This window comes from Bos mutus, chromosome 12 (assembly GCF_027580195.1).
Source record: "Bos mutus isolate GX-2022 chromosome 12, NWIPB_WYAK_1.1, whole genome shotgun sequence".
Classification (NCBI taxonomy): Eukaryota; Metazoa; Chordata; class Mammalia; order Artiodactyla; family Bovidae; genus Bos; species Bos mutus.
In genome coordinates, this window is record NC_091628.1 from 11947167 (window position 1) to 11968944 (window position 21778).

At 41.1% G+C, this 21778-nt stretch overlaps 1 protein-coding gene across 1 annotated transcript in view; it reads right to left on the reverse strand.

Moving 5' to 3' along the window:
• VWA8 (von Willebrand factor A domain containing 8) overlaps window positions 1-21778 on the reverse strand; it is a 384198-nt gene that overhangs the window by 308932 nt on the left and 53488 nt on the right. Inside the window, exons 5-10 of the mRNA XM_070380245.1 lie at window positions 16009-16176; window positions 10421-10585; window positions 9648-9697; window positions 8143-8251; window positions 4645-4749; window positions 520-651 (exon numbers count right to left, since the gene is read on the reverse strand). Of these exons, the coding sequence (XP_070236346.1) occupies window positions 520-651; window positions 4645-4749; window positions 8143-8251; window positions 9648-9697; window positions 10421-10585; window positions 16009-16176 (729 nt within the window). The remainder of the gene's footprint in view (window positions 1-519; window positions 652-4644; window positions 4750-8142; window positions 8252-9647; window positions 9698-10420; window positions 10586-16008; window positions 16177-21778) is intronic.

The following is a 21778-nucleotide window of genomic DNA, read 5'->3' on the forward strand; positions in this document are numbered from 1 at the left end:
AGACAGTAAAGAATCCATTTGCAATCCAGGAGACCCGGGTTCGATCCCTGGGTCAGGAAGATACCCTGGAGAAGGGCATGGCTACCCACTCCAGTATTCTTGCCTGGAGAATTCCAGGGACAGAGGAGCCGTGTGGGCTACAGTCCTTGGGGTCTCAATCCTCAGCTGTGAAATCTTTGAAAACATATTTTCAAACTATTTCTTATCAAGGACTTAGAACACAAAATGCTTTCATTAATAAACACTGTATTTGATTTCCCAGAGGCTGACTGGTTTTTGATGAAAAGCTATCCCTATGTTTCTCCTAAATTTTTCCAGTTTACAAATTTTTTTACAGAGTTTACGACTGGATACATAAATACACAGATACAGACATATATATGTGACACTATGGAACCAAAGACTTATGAACAGATTATAAATTCAATTTAGGTTAAAAAAAAATGTCCAGTACTAACCAGAACCTGTGTGGTTAATACAGGCAATCTTAGAAAGTACAAACCTTGATTCATTCATTACCTTGATGGTCACCTCTTTTTCTGCAATCCGGATGGTCACAGAAGCTTGGAAGACATTGTTTTCGGTCGTCCTTTCCACTCTCACAATCTTCTCAGGAAGCACAGATCTTCTTGAATCCTCGAGTTCAAAGCGCTATAAAATGACCAGAAAAACATATAATTTACTTTTTATTTTAGTATTAATGTTGGATATCTGGAAATGTCCATCTTAATTAAAACTAAAAGTCATTCAGTGTTATAAAAATAAAGGCAAAAAAATTAATGAGAATATTTTCCCCCTATTTTTGCAGATACCATTCATTCTACTTAAGCCAATTACTAAAGATGACCTGAAAATAGTCCCTGAGGCTGCTGCTGCTGCTAAGTCACTTCAGTCATGTCCGACTCTGTGCAACCCCATAGATGACAGCCCACCAGGCTCCCCCGTCCCTGGGATTCTCCAGGCAAGAACACTGGAGTGGGTTGCCATTTCCTTCTCCAATGCATGAAAGTGAAAAGTGAAAGTGAAGTCGCTCAGTCGTATGCGACCCTCAGCGACCCCATGGACTGCAGCCTACCAGGCTCCTCCATCCATGGGATTTTCCAGGCAAGAGTACTGGAGTGGGGTGCCACTGCCTTCTCCGGAAAATAGGCCCTAAAATTTACTAAATACCAAGGAATAGAATGATCTGACAGAAGTTTTCAGTCTACAATTCCTGATAATCAAAGGTTCCAGCTTCCTAGAAAAGGATGATGTGACTCTTGAAAACATGCTTAAAGTAAATTATAACAAGGGCTGTATCAGTTGATTTCTTAAATCAACAGAAGTTAACAGCTGCCTGAAATTGAGAAAAATAGAACCTCCTGGACACCATCCTGCTGACTGCCTGTATGGTTAGTTTAACTGGTTATGATAAAGTATAACAATCAATCTTCTATGGTATCTGATATACTGCCTTCCACAACACAGGTTCTCAATCTTGCCAGACTGGACCTAAAACGCCCGGACCACTGATTCTTTTTCCATGTAGGCCAGTGATCAAGGTTCTAACACTAGGTTAAACTCTCTAATCCCAGCTGATTATATAAAAAACGCATACAGAACACAAGTAAGTATATGCAACATGAGGATACTAATTAAGAATTAATTAAATCCTATGCCCATTTAACAGCAGCATATTCAATATGAAAGGCTTAACTCATTTTTAGCATTAAACAGGCAGAAATTATTCCCCACAAATCCTACAATACTTACAGAACACGATCACTATAGCAAAAGAGTTGAAACCCAATGAAAGAACAGATCACTGCCTATTCAACAGAATGATTCAATTCTAGAAAATAGAGTCTGGGGAAGAAAATTATCTTCAGTTTCAACATTTTAAACACAACAGCCCAGTTCACGTCCTCATTTCAATGTCTTAAGTACCCAAGACAATCATTCCTTTCTCCATCCTAAGAAAAACTGTTTATTTGTGCTACCACAGAAAACATAAGTTTTATACTTTACACAATTTATATATGCAAATTCCCCTGGTGTCACACAGTTTGATAGGAAGAGCTTCCATGTTGTAGACAATTAACAATCATTGACTCCTTAATTTCATCAAAAAGAGAAAAAGAAAAAGTTACATTGTATTTTAAGGAAGTTTAATAGAAAAGGAGTAAAGCCTTAGCCAAGTAATTACATTCATTAGAATCTGGAACTCAGACTCATAAAATTCTAAAACAATACATTTATGAGCTTAAAGCCATGCTTTTATTCCAGCCATAGTAATGACAGTTTTAACTTGACATAGGGTTGATGTCAGAGCATTTATATTCCAGAAAGGAACTAATGCCTTGAACACTTGCTATACTTGTTACATCCTCATAAATAATGCAAACTAAAATATTTCGGTAGAATAAAAATAGCAGGCTAGAATACACTAAAATAGTTCAAGAACTGAAGTTGCAAGGTGAGTTACCATTTGCTGGCATAGGAAATTTAAAGATTGTTGATCAAAAAGGAAATAGAGGAATAAAATAGATATATAATTCTTCACAAAATTAAGGCAAGAAAAGACAATCACTTTTTCTCCTCTTACATAAGTAACAAAATTCCCCTTTTTCCATTTTTTTTTAAATTCTACAATCAGATTTGAAATTATTTCTGTTTGTAATATGGACTCTCAATCAGTATTCTATGTTCCCCTTTAATTATAAAGGTCCAGATAAAGGCCAAACAAAATGAAGCAACACTGACTATCTTCTTTAGAAAACTCAACTCTTTAAAGGCATTGTATAACTTTATAGAATTTGTATGACTAATTCTGAAATTAGAGACCAGAAACACATCAAACTGATACCTTTGTAAAAATGAAGACCTTCGTTCATAAGACTTATCTAGACACTTATCAATACCCTCTCTTGCTTGTGTCACAAAAGCTTATATTGCTTCATTTTATCAGAACTGATATTTTCTTCTATTCCATGTACCCTTGTTCCCACGGCACTGAACTTTGTGCTGATGTGCAGCTGGGAGCTCACCTGTAAATACAGGCTTTTTTTCTCAGACATTAGGTATGCTATTTCAATGACGGATGCCAAGGTAGCACAGATGTTAATTAAACCAAAGGTGAGTTCTAGGACTTCTCTGGTGGCCCAGTGGGTAAGAAACTGCCTGCCATTCCAGAGGTCACGGGTTCGGCCCCTGGTCTGGGGAGATTCCACACGCTGCGGAGCAACTAAGCCTGTGCACCACGACCGCTGACGTTCTAGTGCACTAAGGCTCTCACGCGCCCGAGAGCCTGTGCTGGGCAACGAGAGAAGCCGCCACAGTGAGAAGCCCACGCACTGCAACCAGAGAGCAGCCCCCGCTCGCCACAACTAGAGGAGCCTGAGCAGAAACAAGAGGACCCAGCGCAGCCAAAGAGAAAAAAACTCTCTGAATCTTAGAGTGAACTATACAGTCAAACTGGTAGTTTCCCGACTCCCTGAGCCTATGAATTAATTTCCCCATTTCCAAATGGTTCTCCATTATCTCTTTAACCTCCTTCTATTTCCCCCTCTCTCCCACCCCCACTCCCTCACCCCTTCTCACACACACAGAAAACCCCTTTCTTTCACCAGTGGCTGCTATTTCACACTCTCAGGCCTGCGTCTCTCTCTTCTGTCTCCTCCACTTTCCTTTGTCTCTTTATTGACCATTGTTTTCCCCTTGCTTCTTCTTGTTTTTCCTTAAGATTCTGCTAATAACTATACATTCTAGCATTTATGAGGATACAGCTTTTTGTTATTTTTATTTTGCTATTATTATTATTGACATCACCAATCAATGAAAACACTACTTCTTGGACTAGCTGATATACAAAATAAAATCCCACTTAAGTAATTAGAATCTACTGTTCCACTCTTCTGAGCCCCTCTCACTAATACTAGCTGCAGAGAGTACTTCCATATTCCCAAAGACCCCTGTGTATGTTCTGGGATAAGGCAGAATAAATACAGTTCAAGTATCTCTGTTTTTTTGGCCGCACAGTGCAGCATGTGGGTATCTTACTTCCCTGCACTGGGGGTGTGAAGCCCTAACCCCTGGACCATTAAGGAAGTCCCCAAATACTATTCCATATGTCAAATCCTGGGGCGTGTACACATGACCACAACTGCCAAGTGTTCACATTGTACCTGCTTCTTAGAAATCTATATGCCTTGAGTCAAACTGTGTAAGAAAAACAAAAACGTCCTTCATAAAAGGGAATTATTTGGGGTGAGTCAATGACTCTACCAATAATTAGCTTAGAGTGGCCAAGACCTGAGATAATGTTAGTGTGAAAATAAATAATGATAGTAAATTATAACCCACTGAATGAAATAGGGATCCATAAGTCCATATTGATATAAATGAATAAATAAGTATGTCATGGAGAAGAAAAGCTCTTCCTTAGTGTAGAGTGCCTGCTAATAAATGCAGAAGGAATATTTACTCCCCATTACTGTCAAGCCAGCACCTGCACGTCTGGAAAAGAGGAGAAGAAAAGACACAGGAAAGAAAGAAAGGAGGAGACACAAAAGTAGGAAAAAAGGGTAAGAGAGAGATGAGAAGGGAAAAGAAGGCACAGGAAGAGAACACGGGAAAGGTAAGAAAGAAAGTGAAGCAGACACTTACTTTTAAAACCCCTTGCACAGCCATCTTCCCTTCATGGCCCAGTAACACAGTGTACGGGTAAAGCCACTGGAGCGCGTGTTGGATTGACATCATAGGAAAGGAGTCCTATTTGGGACGGAAAACACATGGGAATGAAGGACATCTACAACCATCACAAAAAGTGTAGCTGAAACATACATGTGACATTGAAATTGCATCATAAACGATAGCCAGCAAGTGTCTCACATTCTCAAGAAGTCCACAAAAGCAAATATCCATAGTTTCCTCTTCTCTCCCTGGCCTGCACCCTTTCCCTGGTAAACTCGCCCACTCTCATCTTTCAGCTACTGACGGTGTGTCTCCATCCCTACTCTTGACAAGTCTCTTCAGCTCTAGATCTAAGCTCCCAACTGTCTGTGAGATGTGACTCTATGGGTGTCCCACAGACTCCCATTCAGCATGTCCAAAGATTATGTGTTTGGCACATTTCTCTACCCCACTCATCCCAAAGTACCTTCTCTTTTCCCCTTACTCCTAACCTTGGTGGACCTCATGCACATACTCCTGGCTTCACTGTTACAACTACAAAGTTACAAAGTGTTCATGCTCAGTCACTTCAGTTGTGTCCAACTCTTTGCAACCACAAGGACTGTAGCCCACCACGTTCCTCTGTCCATGCAATTCTCCAGGCAGAAATACTGGAGTGGGTTTGCCATTCCCTTCTCCGGGGATCTCCCCAACCCAGGGACTGAACCTACGTCTTCTTTGTCTCATCAGCAGACAGGTTCTTTACCACTAGCGCCACCTGGGAAGCCCATATAAGTCACTGTTGTAACTACAAAGTCAGGAAGTGTTTTCATCCTCAAATTCTTCACCCCAAACTGCTTTCCCAAATAGGTTTCAGTTCAGTTCAGTTCACTCTCTCAGTCGTGTCCGACTCTTTGCGACCCCATGAATCGCAGCACGCCAGGCCTCCCTGTCCATCACCAACTCCCGGAGTTCACTCAGACTCACGTCCATCGAGTCAGTGATGCCATCCAGCCATCTCATCCTCTGTTGTCCCCTTCTCCTCCTGCCCACAATCCCTCCCAGCATCAGAGTCTTTTCTGATGAGTCAACTCTTCGCATGAGGTGGCCAAAGTACTGGAGTTTCAGCTTTAGCATCATGCCTTCCAAAGAAATCCCAGGGCTGATCTCCTTCAGAATGGACTGGTTGGATCTCCTTGCAGTCCAAGGGACTCTCAAGAGTCTTCTCCAACACCACAGTTCAAAAGCATCAATTCTTCGGTGCTCAGCCTTCTTCCCAGTCCAACTCTCACATCTATACATGACCACAGGAAAAAGCACAGCCTTGACTAGACGGACCTTTGTTGGCAAAGTAATGTCTCTGCTTTTCACTATGCTATCTAGGTTGGTCATAACTTTCCTTCCAAGGAGTAAGTGTCTTTTAATTTCATGGCTGCAGTCACCATCTGCAGTGATTTTGGAGCCCCCCAAAATAAAGTCTGATACTGTTTCCACTGTTTCCCCATCTATTTCCCATGAAGTGGTGGGACCGGATGCCATGATCTTCGTTTTCTGAATGTTGAGCTTTAAGCCAACTTTTTCACTCTCCACTTTCACTTTCATCAAGAGGCTTTTTAGTTCCTCTTCACTTTCTGCCATAAGGGTAGTGTCATCTGCATATCTGAGGTTATTGATATTTCTCCCGGCAATCTTGATTCCAGCTTGTGTTTCTTCCAGTCCAGCATTTCTCATGATGTACTCTGCATAGAAGTTAAATAAGCAGGGTGACAATATACAGCCTTGATGTACTCCTTTTCCTATTTGGAACCAAATGGGTTTACCTTACTTTAAAAAGTCTGTTTAATTAGGGCAACGAGAGAAATTTCAATATAAGCTGCCTATTAGATGACATTATGGAACTATTGTTGATATGCAGAGAGGTGTGATAGTACGTGTCCTGGTTATGTATTAATAGAAGAATGTTCTAATTCTTAGAACTGCATATTGAAGTAGTTAAGAATACTGACTGCAATTGACTTTCAGAATTGTTTAGGTAAAAAAGAGAAAGTGTAAACAAAAGCAGTAATAATGTTAAAAATTGGTGAATCTACTTAATGGGATTATAGTTTTATGTTTGGCTATTTTTGAACTTTTTTTTTTTTTGGATTTGAGAATTGTCAAAGTAAAAAGTTCCAAGGAAAAAACAGTAAGAATTAAAATTAGAAGACATGAAAAATATGGAGGGAAAATGTTGCTCCAAATGTTGGTACGCACGCATGTGCAAAGTCCCTTCAGTCGTGTCTGACTCTTTGCAACCCTATGAACTGTAGCCTGCCAAGCTCCTCTGTGCATGGAATTCTCCAGGCAAGAATACTGGAGTGGGTTGCGTGCCCTCCTCCAGCAGACCTTCCCAGCCAGCTTCTCTTGTGTCTCCTGCACTGGCAGGCAGGTTGTTCTTTTTCACTAGTGCCACGTGGAAGTCACCCCAGGTATTTCGAACGGTGTAAATGATTCATGGGAAACCTAACTCACTGACTTTCAGGAAATGAGAAAAATAAGAAGCAACATGAGATTAAAAATAAGTCTCTTGTCTCAGTGTTCCTGTGCATCCCATGCACCCCCACCCCACCTTGCTGCCAACAGAGGTGTCTTCCTCCTACAGATACCTGATTGTCGCACATCCCATCTACTTAATAATGTCTAACAGGCCACTTCTTCCACATCATAAAATCCAGACAACCTCACTCACCATGCAAAACACTTGTGACAACAAGGTCCTCACATCTCTCTTCACCACACACATTTGCTCTAGTGACACAATTTATTACCATTCTCCAAACACACCAAGCCCTCTGGTGAATCAGCACCTCTGCCTGTGCTGTGCCCTCTGCCTTCCCATCACACCAGACGCCACCGTCATGACCTTCATGAAAGCGCAGTGGAGGACGTCTATGCTCCACCAAAGCCCCCATCCGGTTCCTCCTTCCTGTCTCCCTGCTTGCTCTTTCGGCAGCCAGCTGCTGCAGGTCTTTGAAAGAAGATTGCCCTTGAGTTCCTGGAGCCAGCTTGGCTCCCAGGGTGGGAGAGCAGCTAGTGCCTGGGAACATGTGGCCCCGGGGACAACACTAACCAGGGACCGATGGCGCTGGAGTGTGAAAGCCCTAGCTCGCCTACCTCAGGTGAAGCCAGTCGGAGGCCCGAGGTACTCTGCAGCTGACCTCTATGTGGTCGGTTGGAACACCTCCTTCCCTATGTCCAACTTACACCTGAGCTGGAAGTCTACCTTCCCCCCGGCCCTCCCCAACCTCAAGGCTGTACGCTCTTTAAAAGCTCAGAACACATCACTGGTCTCAGTACAGTTTGCTGGGCTGCACAGCAAATTAAACTCAGGCCTTGAAATATTTATAGAAGAATATGACAAGACAAACAGAAATGATTAATCTCCAAGGATTAACTTTTAAATTTTCCTTGCCACATTTGGATATACCAGTCATTAAATTACTTGATACATACCAGGATTTGAACTGCAGCTGGTAAACTATCTAAAGGAAAATCTGGAAGTCCAAGGGTAGAAGATTCTTGGGAACAGAGAGTGGTGGCAAAGGACAAAAGCTGAGAAACTCTAGGGGAAAAAAAGAAGTGGTATTAAATTTTATTCTAATAGTTTCAGTATATAAAATCTGTTAAAGACAAAATAGCTGGGCCAATTTAATTAATCTAAAAAGTTGACATCTACTATTAAATTCTTAAAGAACAGCAGCTCCACATTACATTTCATTCAGAAGCTTGTTAGGTACAGGTAACTGTACCTAATCTCTTAAATCCATCACAATATGTAAGGTTTTACACAACCTGACCCAAAACTACCCTGTCAGTCTTACCTCCTACCCTTCTCAGTCCAAATCCAAACTTTGGCCACTGAGAGCTTTTCATGTTTTCAAGAATAAAGCACACTCACTCATAACCCATGCCTTTAAAAAATTTCTTAGAATTCCTTAATTCCATTCTCTATCAGTCAAAAGCCTACTCATTCTTTAAGATCTACATCAAATGCCAATGCCTCTGCAAAGACCTTGTACAGTTCCAGCCCCAACACTTTGAAATTATGGCCCTTACCACACTATGTTAAAGAAAAATATTTATACACATATCTTTAAACACTACTGGATCTTGAAATTCTTGTCATCAAAGTTCATGTCTTATTAACGCATTAACTTTATCATTAGCACATGTACCACAGCTGCTGAAAAGCTCTTCAAATGGTTGCTGAATGAATGAATCAGTTGATCAATGAATGGGCAAAACAAGTTCAATGTTAAGAATCCAGAATTTATATATACATATAAGCTATTTATACACACAAATATACATATTTATGTGTGTTTACATATAAATTTTATATATAAACATATTATTTTTATGTTTAATATAACATGCTTCATATAGCATATGTTAATGGTATAAATTATTATGTTAATATGTTATAAATATCGATTTATATATAAATAGCTGCTGCTGCTGCTAAGTCGCTTCAGTCGTGTCCGACTCTGTACGACCCCAGAGACGACAGCCCACCAGGCTCCCCCGTCCCTGGGATTCTCCAGGCAAGAACACTGGAGTGGGTTGCCATTTCCTTCTCCAATGCATGAAAGTGAAAAGTGAAAGGGAAGTCGCTCAGTCGTGTCCGACTCTCAGCAACCCCATGGACTGCAGCCCACCAGGCCCCTCCGTCCATGGGATTTTCCAGGCAAGAGTACTGGAGTGGGGTGCCATTGCCTTCTCCATATAAATAGTTAGCATATATATATATTCGGAGAAGGCAATGGCACCCCACCCAGTGTTCTTGCCTGGAGAATCCCAGGACGGGGAGCCTGGTGGGCTGCCATCTCTGGGGTCGCACAGAGTCGGACACGACTGAAGCGACTTACTTAGCAGCAACATATATATATATATATATACACACACACACACACACACACACATATAGATCTATCTATATGTATATCTGAAATACTTACTTTTCAGTAGGAACATTGGCTCCAACTGAATATAACAGTTTAAGTTGGTCCTAAAATAGCACAGGAACATACCAAATTGATTAATAAGGACTGTAACATATTAAATGCAAATACTTAGAGACATAATTCAACCTTTTAATCAAGCAAACACTAAGCAATCAATAGCAAAAAATCGTTTTCTGATACATGTCATTTTTCTAAAAGAAAAGTAACTTTTTCTTCCTAGTTTTCAGAGATTTTCTTTACCTTTGTATCCATTTCACTTTCCAGTAACTACTGAGGGGGACAACTACAAACATAGTAACATTTTTATAGTAACTGAATTAATTATAAATAGGAGAGACGTTTTAAAAATAAACCACCCTTAAGGAGAGAGGGGAAAGCCAGGGGAGGGGATGAAGAGGTACAAACTACCATGTATAAAACAAATAAGCTACAAGCACAAGGAATATGGGTTCTTTACTGTCTGAGCCACCAGGGAAGTCCAAGAATACTGGAGTAGGTAGCCTATCCCTTCTCCAGGGGATCTTCCTGACCCAGGAATCGAACTGGGGTCTCCTGCATTGCAGGCAGATTCTTTACCAGCTGAGCTATCAGGGACACCCACAAAGAACACAGCCAATATTTTATAATAACTTTAAATGAAGTATAATCTATGAAAATATTGAATCACTAAGATGAACACCTGAAACTAATATAATATTGCAAATAAATTATATTTCAATCAAAATTAAATAAAAATTTAAAAACAAATTATCCCTGTTCCTACTTACCTTGAAGGGAAGATAATAAATATCTCTGGCTTGAAATCGAGACCGGAGTGGGGGATCTAATGGATTCCCAGAGTACCTGGGCACTGGCAAGCCCAAGGCAATGACTCGGAAATTTTCATTAACTCGGACAATCTTCCAAGCATCCAATTCTGTTTTGGTATGATCCTAAAAGAGTAAGAAAGCACAAGTTACTGCATGGCAATACAGACCACACTTGCAGGAGCCGAGCTAAGGGATTTAGCCCCTGACTGCTGAGTAAACTGTACTAGAGAACCCTCCTGAAGCCAAATTGTCAAGGATGGGAGTAAAGTGGAATCAGGAAGAGGGTACCAGGGAAGGCTTGCAAAATGAAGACTGGCATTTGAAAGGAGAAGCAGTGAATGCATTGAGGCACAAAGGCAATGTGGATCAGATCTCTAAGTTCTACTTGGTCAACAGAGAGGAATAATCAGGAGAGCAAGAAAAATAAACTGAGTCCAGCCAGAAGTCAACAAGGAGCACTTCCGCAAGGACAGACCACCAGCAGGGCAAAGGCTGTCCGGGGGCTTTCAACAGATAAACGTGTTTACGGACGCATCTCTACCAAGCTATAGTAACAGTGACAAGTAACATTTAAAAAAATTTAATACATGGTAAGCACTTTCCATGAATTTTTCTCATTTAATTTTCACCAGAATCCAAACAGACACAATTCCTGATGTTCAAAACAGTGACATAACTTGCCCACATTCCTGCATCCAGGACATGATGGGGCTGAGACTGGAAACAAAAGGAAACACGTGACTTTGGAGTCACAAATGCCGACTCCAGGGCACATTCTAGCTAGGTGACCAAAAGCCTGTTATTATACCCCTGAGTCTCACTTTTCTCATCTGTAAAGAGGAAACAATACCACCGATATTATTACAGCTGTTATGAAAGTTAAATGTGATCACGCCTGTAAAAGTAACTGGTCCTGTTATCTTCCTTCTCTGCCTGACCCTCCCAGGGCTCTTCACTGTTCTTCAGCCTTTGAAGAGCCACCCCCCAACCCCACCACCCCGGTCCCTTGCTGTTGCCCTCTTTATACCTTCTTGTATGGCAACATTTAAAGACTTCATTCCACTTAACTGTTAACAAAGTCATTGAGCACCTACCCCGTGCCAGGCAATGTTCTGAAGTTTGAGATAATAACAGTGACAAAACTCCTAACCTACTGAAAGTTATAATCTAGTAGATGGAAGCAGAGGGTAAAGAATCTGCCTGCAGTGCAGAAGACCCAGGTTGGACCCCTGGGTCGGGAAGATCCCCAGGAGAAGGGCATGGCAACCCACTCCAGTATTCTTGACTGGAGAATCCCACAGACAGAGGAGCCTGGCAGGCTACAGTCCATGGGATTGCACTGAGTTGGACGTGACTGAAGTGACATAACACACACACACACGGAGGGAGGCAGACAATGAACTAAAACCGTAAGTAAGTAAATCAAGTAGGATAATTAGATGACTCTGTGGAAAAAAACAGAGCAGAGTAAGGTAGTATGGGGGCAGAAGGCATGTTGCAATATTTAATGAATGGTGAGGGCAGCCTTCCCTGGAATACAGGCAGAACTCGGAGGTGTTGCAGCTGCAGTTCCAGACTACCACAATAAAGTACATATTGCAATGAAGTGAGACACACAAATCCCCTGGTTCTCCAGTTCATGCAAAAGTTACTTTTACACTACACTGTAGCCTATTAAGCATGCAATAGCATTACATCTAAAAATGCACATACCTTAACTTAAAAATATTTTATTGCTAACAAACGCTAACCATCCTCTGAGACGTCAGTGAATAGTAGCCTTTTTGCTGGTAGAGGGTCTTGTCTAAACGTTGATGGCTGCTGACTGACTAGGAGAGTGGTTGCTGAAGGCGGGGGTGGCTGTGGCAATTCCCTAAAACCCTTGGCCAACAAAGATCTGTCTAGTCAAAGCTACGTTTTTTCCAGGAGTTACATATGGATGTGAGTGCTGAACCATAAAGAAGGCTTAGCACCAAAGAACTGATGCTTTTGAACTGTGGTGTTGCAGAAGACTCTTGAGAGTCCCCTGGACTGCAAGGAGATCCAACCAGTCCATCCTAAAGGAAATCAACCCTGAATATTCAACGAAAGGACTGATGCTGAAGCTGAAGCTCCAATACTTTGGCCACCTGATGCAAACAGCCGACTCATTAGAAAAGACCCTGATGCTGGGCAAGATTGAAGGCAGGAGGAGAAGGGGACAACAGAGGATGAGATGGTTGGATGGCAACGCCAACACAATGGACATGAGTTTGAGCAAGCTCCAGGAGATGGTGAAGGACAGGGAAGCCTGGCGAGCTGCAGTCCATGGGGCTGCAGAGTCAGACACAACTAAGCAACTGAGCAACAACAACAAAAGGCCACCATGAAGTCTGCTGCATCAACTGACCCTTTCATGAACAATTTCTCCATAGCATGAGACGCTGTTTGATAGTATTTTACCCACGGTAGAACTTTCCAATTTGGAGTCAGTCCTCTCAAACTCTGCTTTAGCTTTACCAACTAGGTTTATTTTGAAATTCTAAATCCTATGTTTTATAACAACTTTCACAGCATCTTCACCAGGACTCAATTTCATCTCAAGAAACCATTTTCTTTGCTCATCCATAAGAAGCAACTCCTCATCTGTTAAAAGTTTTATCATAAGACTGCAACAATTCAGTCACATCTTTAGGGTCCACTTCTAATTCTGGTTTTCTTGCTCTTTCTATCATGTCTGCAGTTACTTCTTTCCCTGAAGACCTGACCCTCTCAAAGTCATCCATGAGAGTTGGAATTAAGTTGTTTTTTTTTTTTAATCAAACTATTGGGAGTTTTTCGCTTTCTTCTTCTTTTGAAAAATATTTATGTATCATTCATTCATTCATTCATTTGGCTGCACTGGGTCTTAGCTGCAGCACGTGGGATCTTTTACTTGTGACAGGCAGGATCCCCAGTTATGGCACGTGGGATCCAGTTCCCCGACCAGGGATCAAACCCACCCTCCTTGCCCTGGGAGTGCGAAGCCCCAGCCACTGGACTGTGAGGGAAGGCCCCTTCCAATCTCCTCTTAATCTTGATATTTTGACCTCTTCCTATGAACCATCAGTCAGTTCAGTCACTCAGCTGTGTTCACTATGTCAGGTTCACTATGAACCATAAGTGTCTCCTTAATGTGGCATCTGTAACAGCAAATCCTTTCCAGAAGGTTTTCAATTTACTTTGCCCACATCTGTCAGAGGAGTTACTGTGGCAGCTAGAGCCTTACAAAATGCATTTCCTAAAAAATAAGACTTGAAAGTCGAAATTACTCCTTGACCCATGGGCTGCCGACCAAATGCTGTGAACATGAATTTCATTGTACATCTCCATCGGAGCTCTTGGACAACCAGGCACATTGTCTATGAACAGTAATATTCTGAAAGCTTTTTTTTTTCTGAGAAGTAGGTCTCAACAGTGAGCTCAACAATAAACCATGCTGGAAACAGATTTGCTGTCATCCAGGCTTTGCTGTTCCATCTGTGGAGCCCAGGTAGATTAGATGCAGCATAATTCTTAGAGGCCCTACGATTTGCAAACTGGCAAAGGAGCACTAGCTTCCACTTACAGTCACCAGCTGCATCAGCCCCTAACAAGAGAGTCAGCCTGTCCTTTGAAGCTCTAAAGACAGACATCGACTTCTCCTCTCTAGCTACAAAAGTTCTAGATGGCATCTTCTTCCACTAGAAGGCTGTTTCATCTCCATAGCAACTCTGATGCTCAGTGTAGCCACCTTCATTACTGATCTGAGCTAGATCTTACAGATAACTGACGGCAGTTTCTATATCAGCACTTGGGCTTCACCTTGCACTTTTAAGTATGGACACAGCTTCTTTCCTTAAACCTCAGGAATCCACCTCTGCTAACTTCAGCTTCCTCACCTTTCTCTGACTTGAATTGAAGAGTTAGGGCCTTGCTCTGGTTTAGGCATGGACTTAAGGGAATGTTGTGGCTGGTTTCATCTTCTATCCAGACTACTAAAACTTTCTTCAGCAAAATAGGGTGGTTTCTCTTTCTTACCATTTGTGTGTTCACTGGAGTAGCATTTTTACTTTCCTGCAAGAACTTTTCCTTTGCATGAAAAACCTGGCTAACGGTTTGGCCTAAGAAGCCTAATTTTTGGAGTATCTCAGGTTTCAACATGCCTTCCTCAGTAAGCGTAATCATTTCTAGCTTGTCACTTAACGTGAGAGACAAATGACTTCTCCTTTCACTTGAACACTTAGAGGCCACTGTGGGATTATTAACTGGAACTGACCTAATTTCAACGCTGTTGTTATGTCTTAGGGAAAAGGGAGGCCTGCAAAGAGGGACAGAGATTGGAGATGAGCAGCTGATGTGAGGAGTAGTCAGAACACACACATTTATTGATGAAGTTCACCATCTTATATGGGTTTGGTTTGAGGAACCCCAAAATAACTGCACATCAAAGATCAGTGATCACAAATTACCATAACAAATGCCAATGGAAAGCTTGAAATGTGGTTAGAATTACCAAATGCAACAGAGACACGAAGTGAGCGACCTCTGTTAGAAAAATGGTGCCCATTGGTTTGTTTGATGCAGAGTTGCCCCAACCCTCGATTTGTAAATAACACCATATCTGTGAAGCAACACTAGAGCAAAGCGCAATGTAAAAAGGCATGCCTGGGTTACATTTGAGCAAAGACCTGAAAGAGGTAGAGGAATGAGTCTGGCAGATGTCTGGGAGAAAACTACTCTGGAAGAACAAGGTGCCTGTGCAAAGCACCGATGAGACAGGAGAATGCATTTTGAGTAGTTAATGGTAAAGGGCATGTTGGCAGGTGGAGTGGAATGAAAGGGGAGAAGGAAAGAAGGAGATAAGGTCAAAGGGACAGTGATGGCTCAGATGACCAGATATTCTGTATTCCACTGTAAGGACTTTAGATTTTATTCTGAGTAGAACAGGAAGGCGTTGGAGGTTTACAGCAGAGGAATGACCTGTTCTGCCTTGTGTTTTAAACAGATTACTGACTGCCCTGGGGGAGCCAGGAGGGAAGCAGGGGGTCCAGAGACAAAGCTCTTACAACAGCTCAGGCATGAGATGCCGGTAGCTTGGACCTTCAGGGTATCTTTAAGTATTTCATTCGTTTCTGTCCATATCTACTGGACTTCGAGCTTCTTGAACCAACAAGTGGATTTTATTCACTCCGTCTTCCTGGTGCCTAGCACAGTCTAGAAGCCATTAGGCTTGTTGAGGGAAGGAAGAGAAGGAAAGAGGGAGATAGAAACGGAGGGGAAAGGAAAGAATTAAAAGAAGAAAAAAATAGAAATAAAAATAGTGAGTAGAGAGACAAACAAAGTAAAACTCTGGGAAGTCCTCTCACATGGTCTGCAAACAGAAGAGCCATACAAAACTGCAAACGCGCAACTGGCTTCAGCCAACTGCCCGAGACAGCCGCCCCCGAACAACCGTCCTTGTTCTCATACGATCGTGCCTTACACCGCAGATGGCACAGCCCGCGGCTCACAGCTCAGACGCAGCGCTGACGTGTTTCTTTTCTTACTTGGAGAAGTTTGTCGTAACGCTCGGCAGACATCAGGAAGCGTCCATCCTCAAGCTGCATCTCCCTGTTCTCCAGCAAGTTGTTCAAAACCGGCAGGACGTTCCTCTCCGCCTTTTCCAAGCCTTCCAGGATGAGTGTTCTACCTTCTGTGGCTGCACGAACTGCACACTATTTCCAAGAGACAAAAGCAACATCAAACACAGTGCAGCGTGGCCTGATTTTACTTGTTCAGTAATGCAGATGAAACTAGGCCTCCTTATTATGGGGACCAGGAGTCTGAAAAGCTGGGCTCCAGATCTTGGTTTTGCTTATTCAACCAATAGGATCTTGACCAAATGAAAGAGGCCTGTTTCCCCATTTGTAAAATGAAGAGATTAGAAGCAGTGGCCCCTAAGGCTCCTTTCAGCTGTAACATTTTAGATATATCCCCAATGAAACAGAAAACTAAGAGCTATTTTTGGATCAGTAATGCAATCAAGGAAGCAGATTCCTTAACTAGAAACAAAAAATGAAGATTACAATCTGCTCTATCAAGATTCTTATGGAGATCAGATAAACTAGGTGAGAACACGCAGAGACTGTAAGGTTTTAAATGAGTCACCATCACAATGGATTCAGATTTAGTGTCGTGTTCCACGCCGACAGCATCACAGATTTACCAAAACAGAAAGAGAGTCAGGTTTTCCACTGGGCTATAGCAGACTGACCATAATCATACTCCTAGTTTTCCAAGTTTAAGAAAATTAGAAATAGAGAAAAAAAGAAAATAAAGTAGACTCCAAATGGAAAGAAACAGGAAAAATATAATTTAAAAAAAAAGTAAAGTACTAAAGATATGGGGGGGTGGAATCCTTTTTTAACTGATAGATGCTGAACAAGATAGAAAAATCTATTTTTTGCTCAAAATCCTTGAAAATCTGGTTTTAAAAAAAAGAAAACCTCAGTGACATTTCTGCTGTGTACTGAACAATATGATTAGGATTAATGCCGTGAAATTTACGTTATCACTCTCTCCTTAAAAGTCTCTATTTTTGATCTTTATATGGCACTATATTTTCTTAAAAAAAAAACAAAACTCTCTTTTCTGCTTGCCCATCCCATGTAAGTTGCCAGAATTACATCTTTAACCCAAGCTCTTCTTACGCTAGAGGGTCTGGTCTGAGCATCATACTTAATCACATAGTTGCAACCACCACTGGTATGCTAACCATTCTCAACCTCAGGCTCCCCCAAGCTCCATCACACAGTCCTATTATATGAATGCCTCCAACCAGACTCTAGAAGCACCTCAGGCTCTACTGTACAATACTGAACACATCAGATTTTCCTCCAAATATTCTCCTTCTCTTATCTTTTTATTTATGGTGCGAGCACTGTTTTCCCATGACAGGTCCTAGATTCCTATCTCACCTCCTACATCCAATTTATCACTGTGTCCTGATGATATACTTTCTTTAGTATTTCTGGAATTCATCCCTTCTACCACTCCTCTAGTTCGGGACCTTCTTACCTCTCAGATCTTCTCCTTACTAAGTCCAAGCTCCTTAATGTAGTGTTTATATCTATCACAATACGGCATTTATTGTTCCAATACGTACTCTGATAACAGTTGCCTGACATGTGATATTCTTGCAACACTGAACTGGCTGTAATTTCCCCATGCTTAAACATACCACACTGCTTAACTAGAAAAATGTGTTCTATACTGATCCCCTTTGCTTAAAATTTAATTTTCCCTATAGTAATTAGCCCTCAACCAATCTGAAAAATTAGCCTCCAAATAATCCTTCAGATGAAGGGAGGAAAAAGACTATCTCTGTTTTTTTTAAGAGACTAAATATCCAAAAAATTTCTCAAATAGCAAAGCACTGACTTCCCAACTTGCAGGGGGTGGGGAGTGGCGGTGGGTGGCGGGGACCCAAAAACAGGCACTGCTTAATCAAGTCTCCTTTTAATAAGTTGCTGAATTTTGCATTGTATTACAGAATTCATTTCAAATGTCTATGTACTATAATAAAAAATTAACTTCTATGAAAACTACAATTAAGACTCATCCTATTTTAAAAGTAAGATCAAATCATGAATAAATCTGACCATCTTGTGGTAGCAGCTTTACTTTTTTAAATGCATGGACAGAAGTGACTTAGTAGCTCCTAAAGAACCGAAAAAAAAAAAAAAAAAGAATCTTATTTTTGCTAGTTGATAAAATGGCAAATCCATAGAAATGGCTTCCAAAACATTAAAAATAACACATAAACTACTTCTTATAAAAATTCATGTTTCAGCTAAGGCCTCAATTAAGCTTTCTTTCATAAGAATCTATTTACTCCAAGAAAACACAGCTCCTAATAAAAAGAAACTCAGCTATATCTCAATCTAAAAAAAAGAAAGAAATTAAGATATCACAACTTGTGTCAATATTGTATTTAAGAAGCTAATAAACTTTTTGTCAATCTTAGTTGTAAAACAGACTACTGTATTTAACTTTTAAATACTTCATAGAGATGAAAACACATGTTCTCAGAGACAAAACTAGAAATACGTAAATCAAAATTTAGTGGTTTCCCAACTGCAGGTCAGGGAAGACAGTCTTGACGACATAGGACAACAATAGACACAGCAGATCTGCTTTTATTTACTCCAGGAGACTTTGGTGCACCTTTTCAGAGGAAAGGTGGAATAAGCTACAGACAGATTGGAAGGAAAGCACAAAGGAATCCTTCCATCCACCTAATGGAGGTGTGGACTAGTCACTTTAGTGCTGCCCGACTCTTTGTGGAGTAGGTGCTGTGATCGTAACTTAAAAAGTAGTAATGGATGGAAAAAGGCCTCTTGAAAACCTGATAAGTGCTGCACCTCTTCTCTAGAGTAAAATGCATACAGCTATCTGTATATAACAGAGACCTCAAGTTAAGAACCTCTAACTCTGAAAAAATGATACAAACACAAAGTCATGAGTTGGCATACACTGTAGTAATAATTGCTGAAGCCAGAATCATCAATGAATGGTAAAATGAGTGGGTAAGAGTATGATGAAAAACAGGGTATTTGCAAAAACTCAAAACTATTTCCCCTCACAAGGTATTTTTAAGTGACAAAGGGAAAAAATAACACAACAGTGAAGGAACCTGGCAGATACAACTGTAACCAAGTGCTCAGTTAATATGCAGTAACGAGATGCGTCAGGCTCCCCAGGTGGCACCAGCAGTAAAAGGCCTGCCTGCCAACGCAGGAGACGTAAGAGATGAAGGTTCAATCCCTGGGTCAGGAAGATCCCCTAGAGGTGGGCATGGCAACCCACTCCAGTATTCTTGCCTGGAGAATCCCCTCGGACAGAGCAGCCTGGCAGGCTACTACCGAGTTGCAAAGAGTCGGACAGGACTGAAGCGACTTAGCACGCCTGCAATGAGCTGTATCAATTTCAAGCACTAAACGTCTTATATGAAGCTCCCCCAAAGGCCACATCTCTTCTATTGCATTGCTACATTTTTAAAATATGCATGATCTTGATCAAATCATGAGGAAACGTCAGACAAAACATACTTAGCAACATTCTACAAAATAATTGGCCATGAAGAAGACAAGGGAGTGATCTGGTACTATAATGGGAGGTGGAGCTGCGGATAGTGCAGCAGAAGTCACCTTTTTTTTAATGATGCAAATACTTGAGCACGTTCATATGATGAGGAGGAGCAGCTTTGTCTTTGACTAAGTGTCACTCCTCCTCCTCTTGCAAGGCTAGCTCTGTACTCTGAGCTTAGTGGCATTCTCTCTTCCTTCCTCCAAAATCTTCCATCAACTCTCTCTCTCTCTCTCAGTTGTGTCTGACTCTTATTGACCCCACGGACTAAGGAGTCCACTAGGCTCCTCTGTCCATGGAATTTTTCAGGCAAGGATATTGGAGTGGGTTGCCATTTCCTCCTCCAGGGGATCTTCCCAACTCAGGGATCAAACCTGCATCTCTTGCATCTCCTGCATTGGCAGGCGGGTTCTCTACCACTAGCGCCACCCAGGAAGCCCTCCATCAACTATACCATATCTTTGCGTTTTTACATTCCTTCTCTTCTACACAAACGTCTGTACTTTAAGAAAATCTACAGTCTTCTGAGCCTCTTAATATACTCTCATTTTCCTCTCCTTTATTTACAAGCTGCTCTTTCGTTTGTTTGCTTTTGGCCGCCCCGGGCAGCTGGTGGGATCTTTGTTCCCTGGCCCTCAGCAGTGAAAAGCACCAAGTCCTAACTCCTGGACTGCCGGGGAGTTTCCTATTTTCAAGCCTCTTGAAAACAGTCCACGTACTGACTGCCTCTAATAAGCTTCCATCACCCTCACTTTACTGAAACTGCTCACTTGAAAACACCAAAAATCAAAATGCCACAAATCAAGCTTTTTCTCGATCATCGTGTTCTCCTTCCCTTCAATCTTCTTCCATTGGTTCTCTCTTGTGATTTGAAGGGAAAAAAAAGTGAAAAGGCAGCTTCCCTGGTGGATCAAATGGTAAAAAACCTGCCTGCAATGCAGGAGACCCCAGTTCAATCCTCTGACCCACTCCTGTGATTTACCATCTATGAATATGTACCAGGTTGGTTACCCAACTCCAGTGGGGAATTCCTATGGACAAAGGAGGCTAGCGGGGTACAGTCCATGGGGTCACAAAGAGTCAGACACAACTGAGCAACTTCCACTTTCTCATGTACCTGCTTCATCTTCCGAGTAGCATTCTTAGGCCTTTAAGGGGTGAAACTCTGTTTTTTGTCATATTGGTGCAAAACTGGCTCACAGCAGGCTTTTAGTGTTTATGGGATAAAAATGTAACCATTCAGTTAAAAGATGTTGTTATGTAAATTTAGAAAGAATTTTTATATGAAGAATAATACTTATCTATGCTTACACTTGATATGAAAACAGAACTGAACAAGTTTAACTGTCAGCATGAGAGATTTAGTCTACATATTTCAAAATTTTTCTATACAGATTTTAAAATAATTGTGGTATAACTTTTCTAATCATTTAAAAAAAATAAAGAAGGGAACAGCATATATATATTTTACATGGAATGAATACTGGTGATCACTCCTCAGTGTAGAAATTAGATCAAGATCACCCATAAGGATCTCTTCCTGCCCTTCAAGCTACTGAATTTCCAGAGACCTAATTTCTCAAATAGAAATCAGAAAAAATGCATAAAGATCCTTCTGGACAAAACCATCCCATATAGCAGCTTTAACAACCTAGTACATGGACACAAAGTATTTCAAGATAAAAGCAGCTGCATGACCTAAAATCAAAAACTGTCTAAGCCCTGTTCTACATTTGCTTCTGATTTGATGAACGACCTGAGGCAAACAATTAATCTGGATGTCTGTGTCCTCATTTACTAAATGAGAATATCCTCAAGGGGTGCTGTACGATGTCACTATTTATGAATCAAAGCAGTACTAGAAAAAAATTTAAAGCTGTCAAGCCTATTAAAATATCAATTATCATTAATATAGCCATGATCTAATGAAAATAGATTCTAAAGAGTTTCAGACACTCAAAATGGCTACAGTGTAATGTCACTGAGGAATTCAAAGGGAAAAAAAAATGTCTGTTTCAACTTCTTTATTTAAAATGATCAAAATAGGATTAGACTGATTTTGGGTTGCTCTACCACCTGCTGTGGATAATTAAGGTTACTCACATTCCTCTGTAAGCCTCCATTTCTCTCTAAAGCTATACTAGTAATGGTGCTTATCTCATAGATTATGATAAAGATTAAGGAAGATAA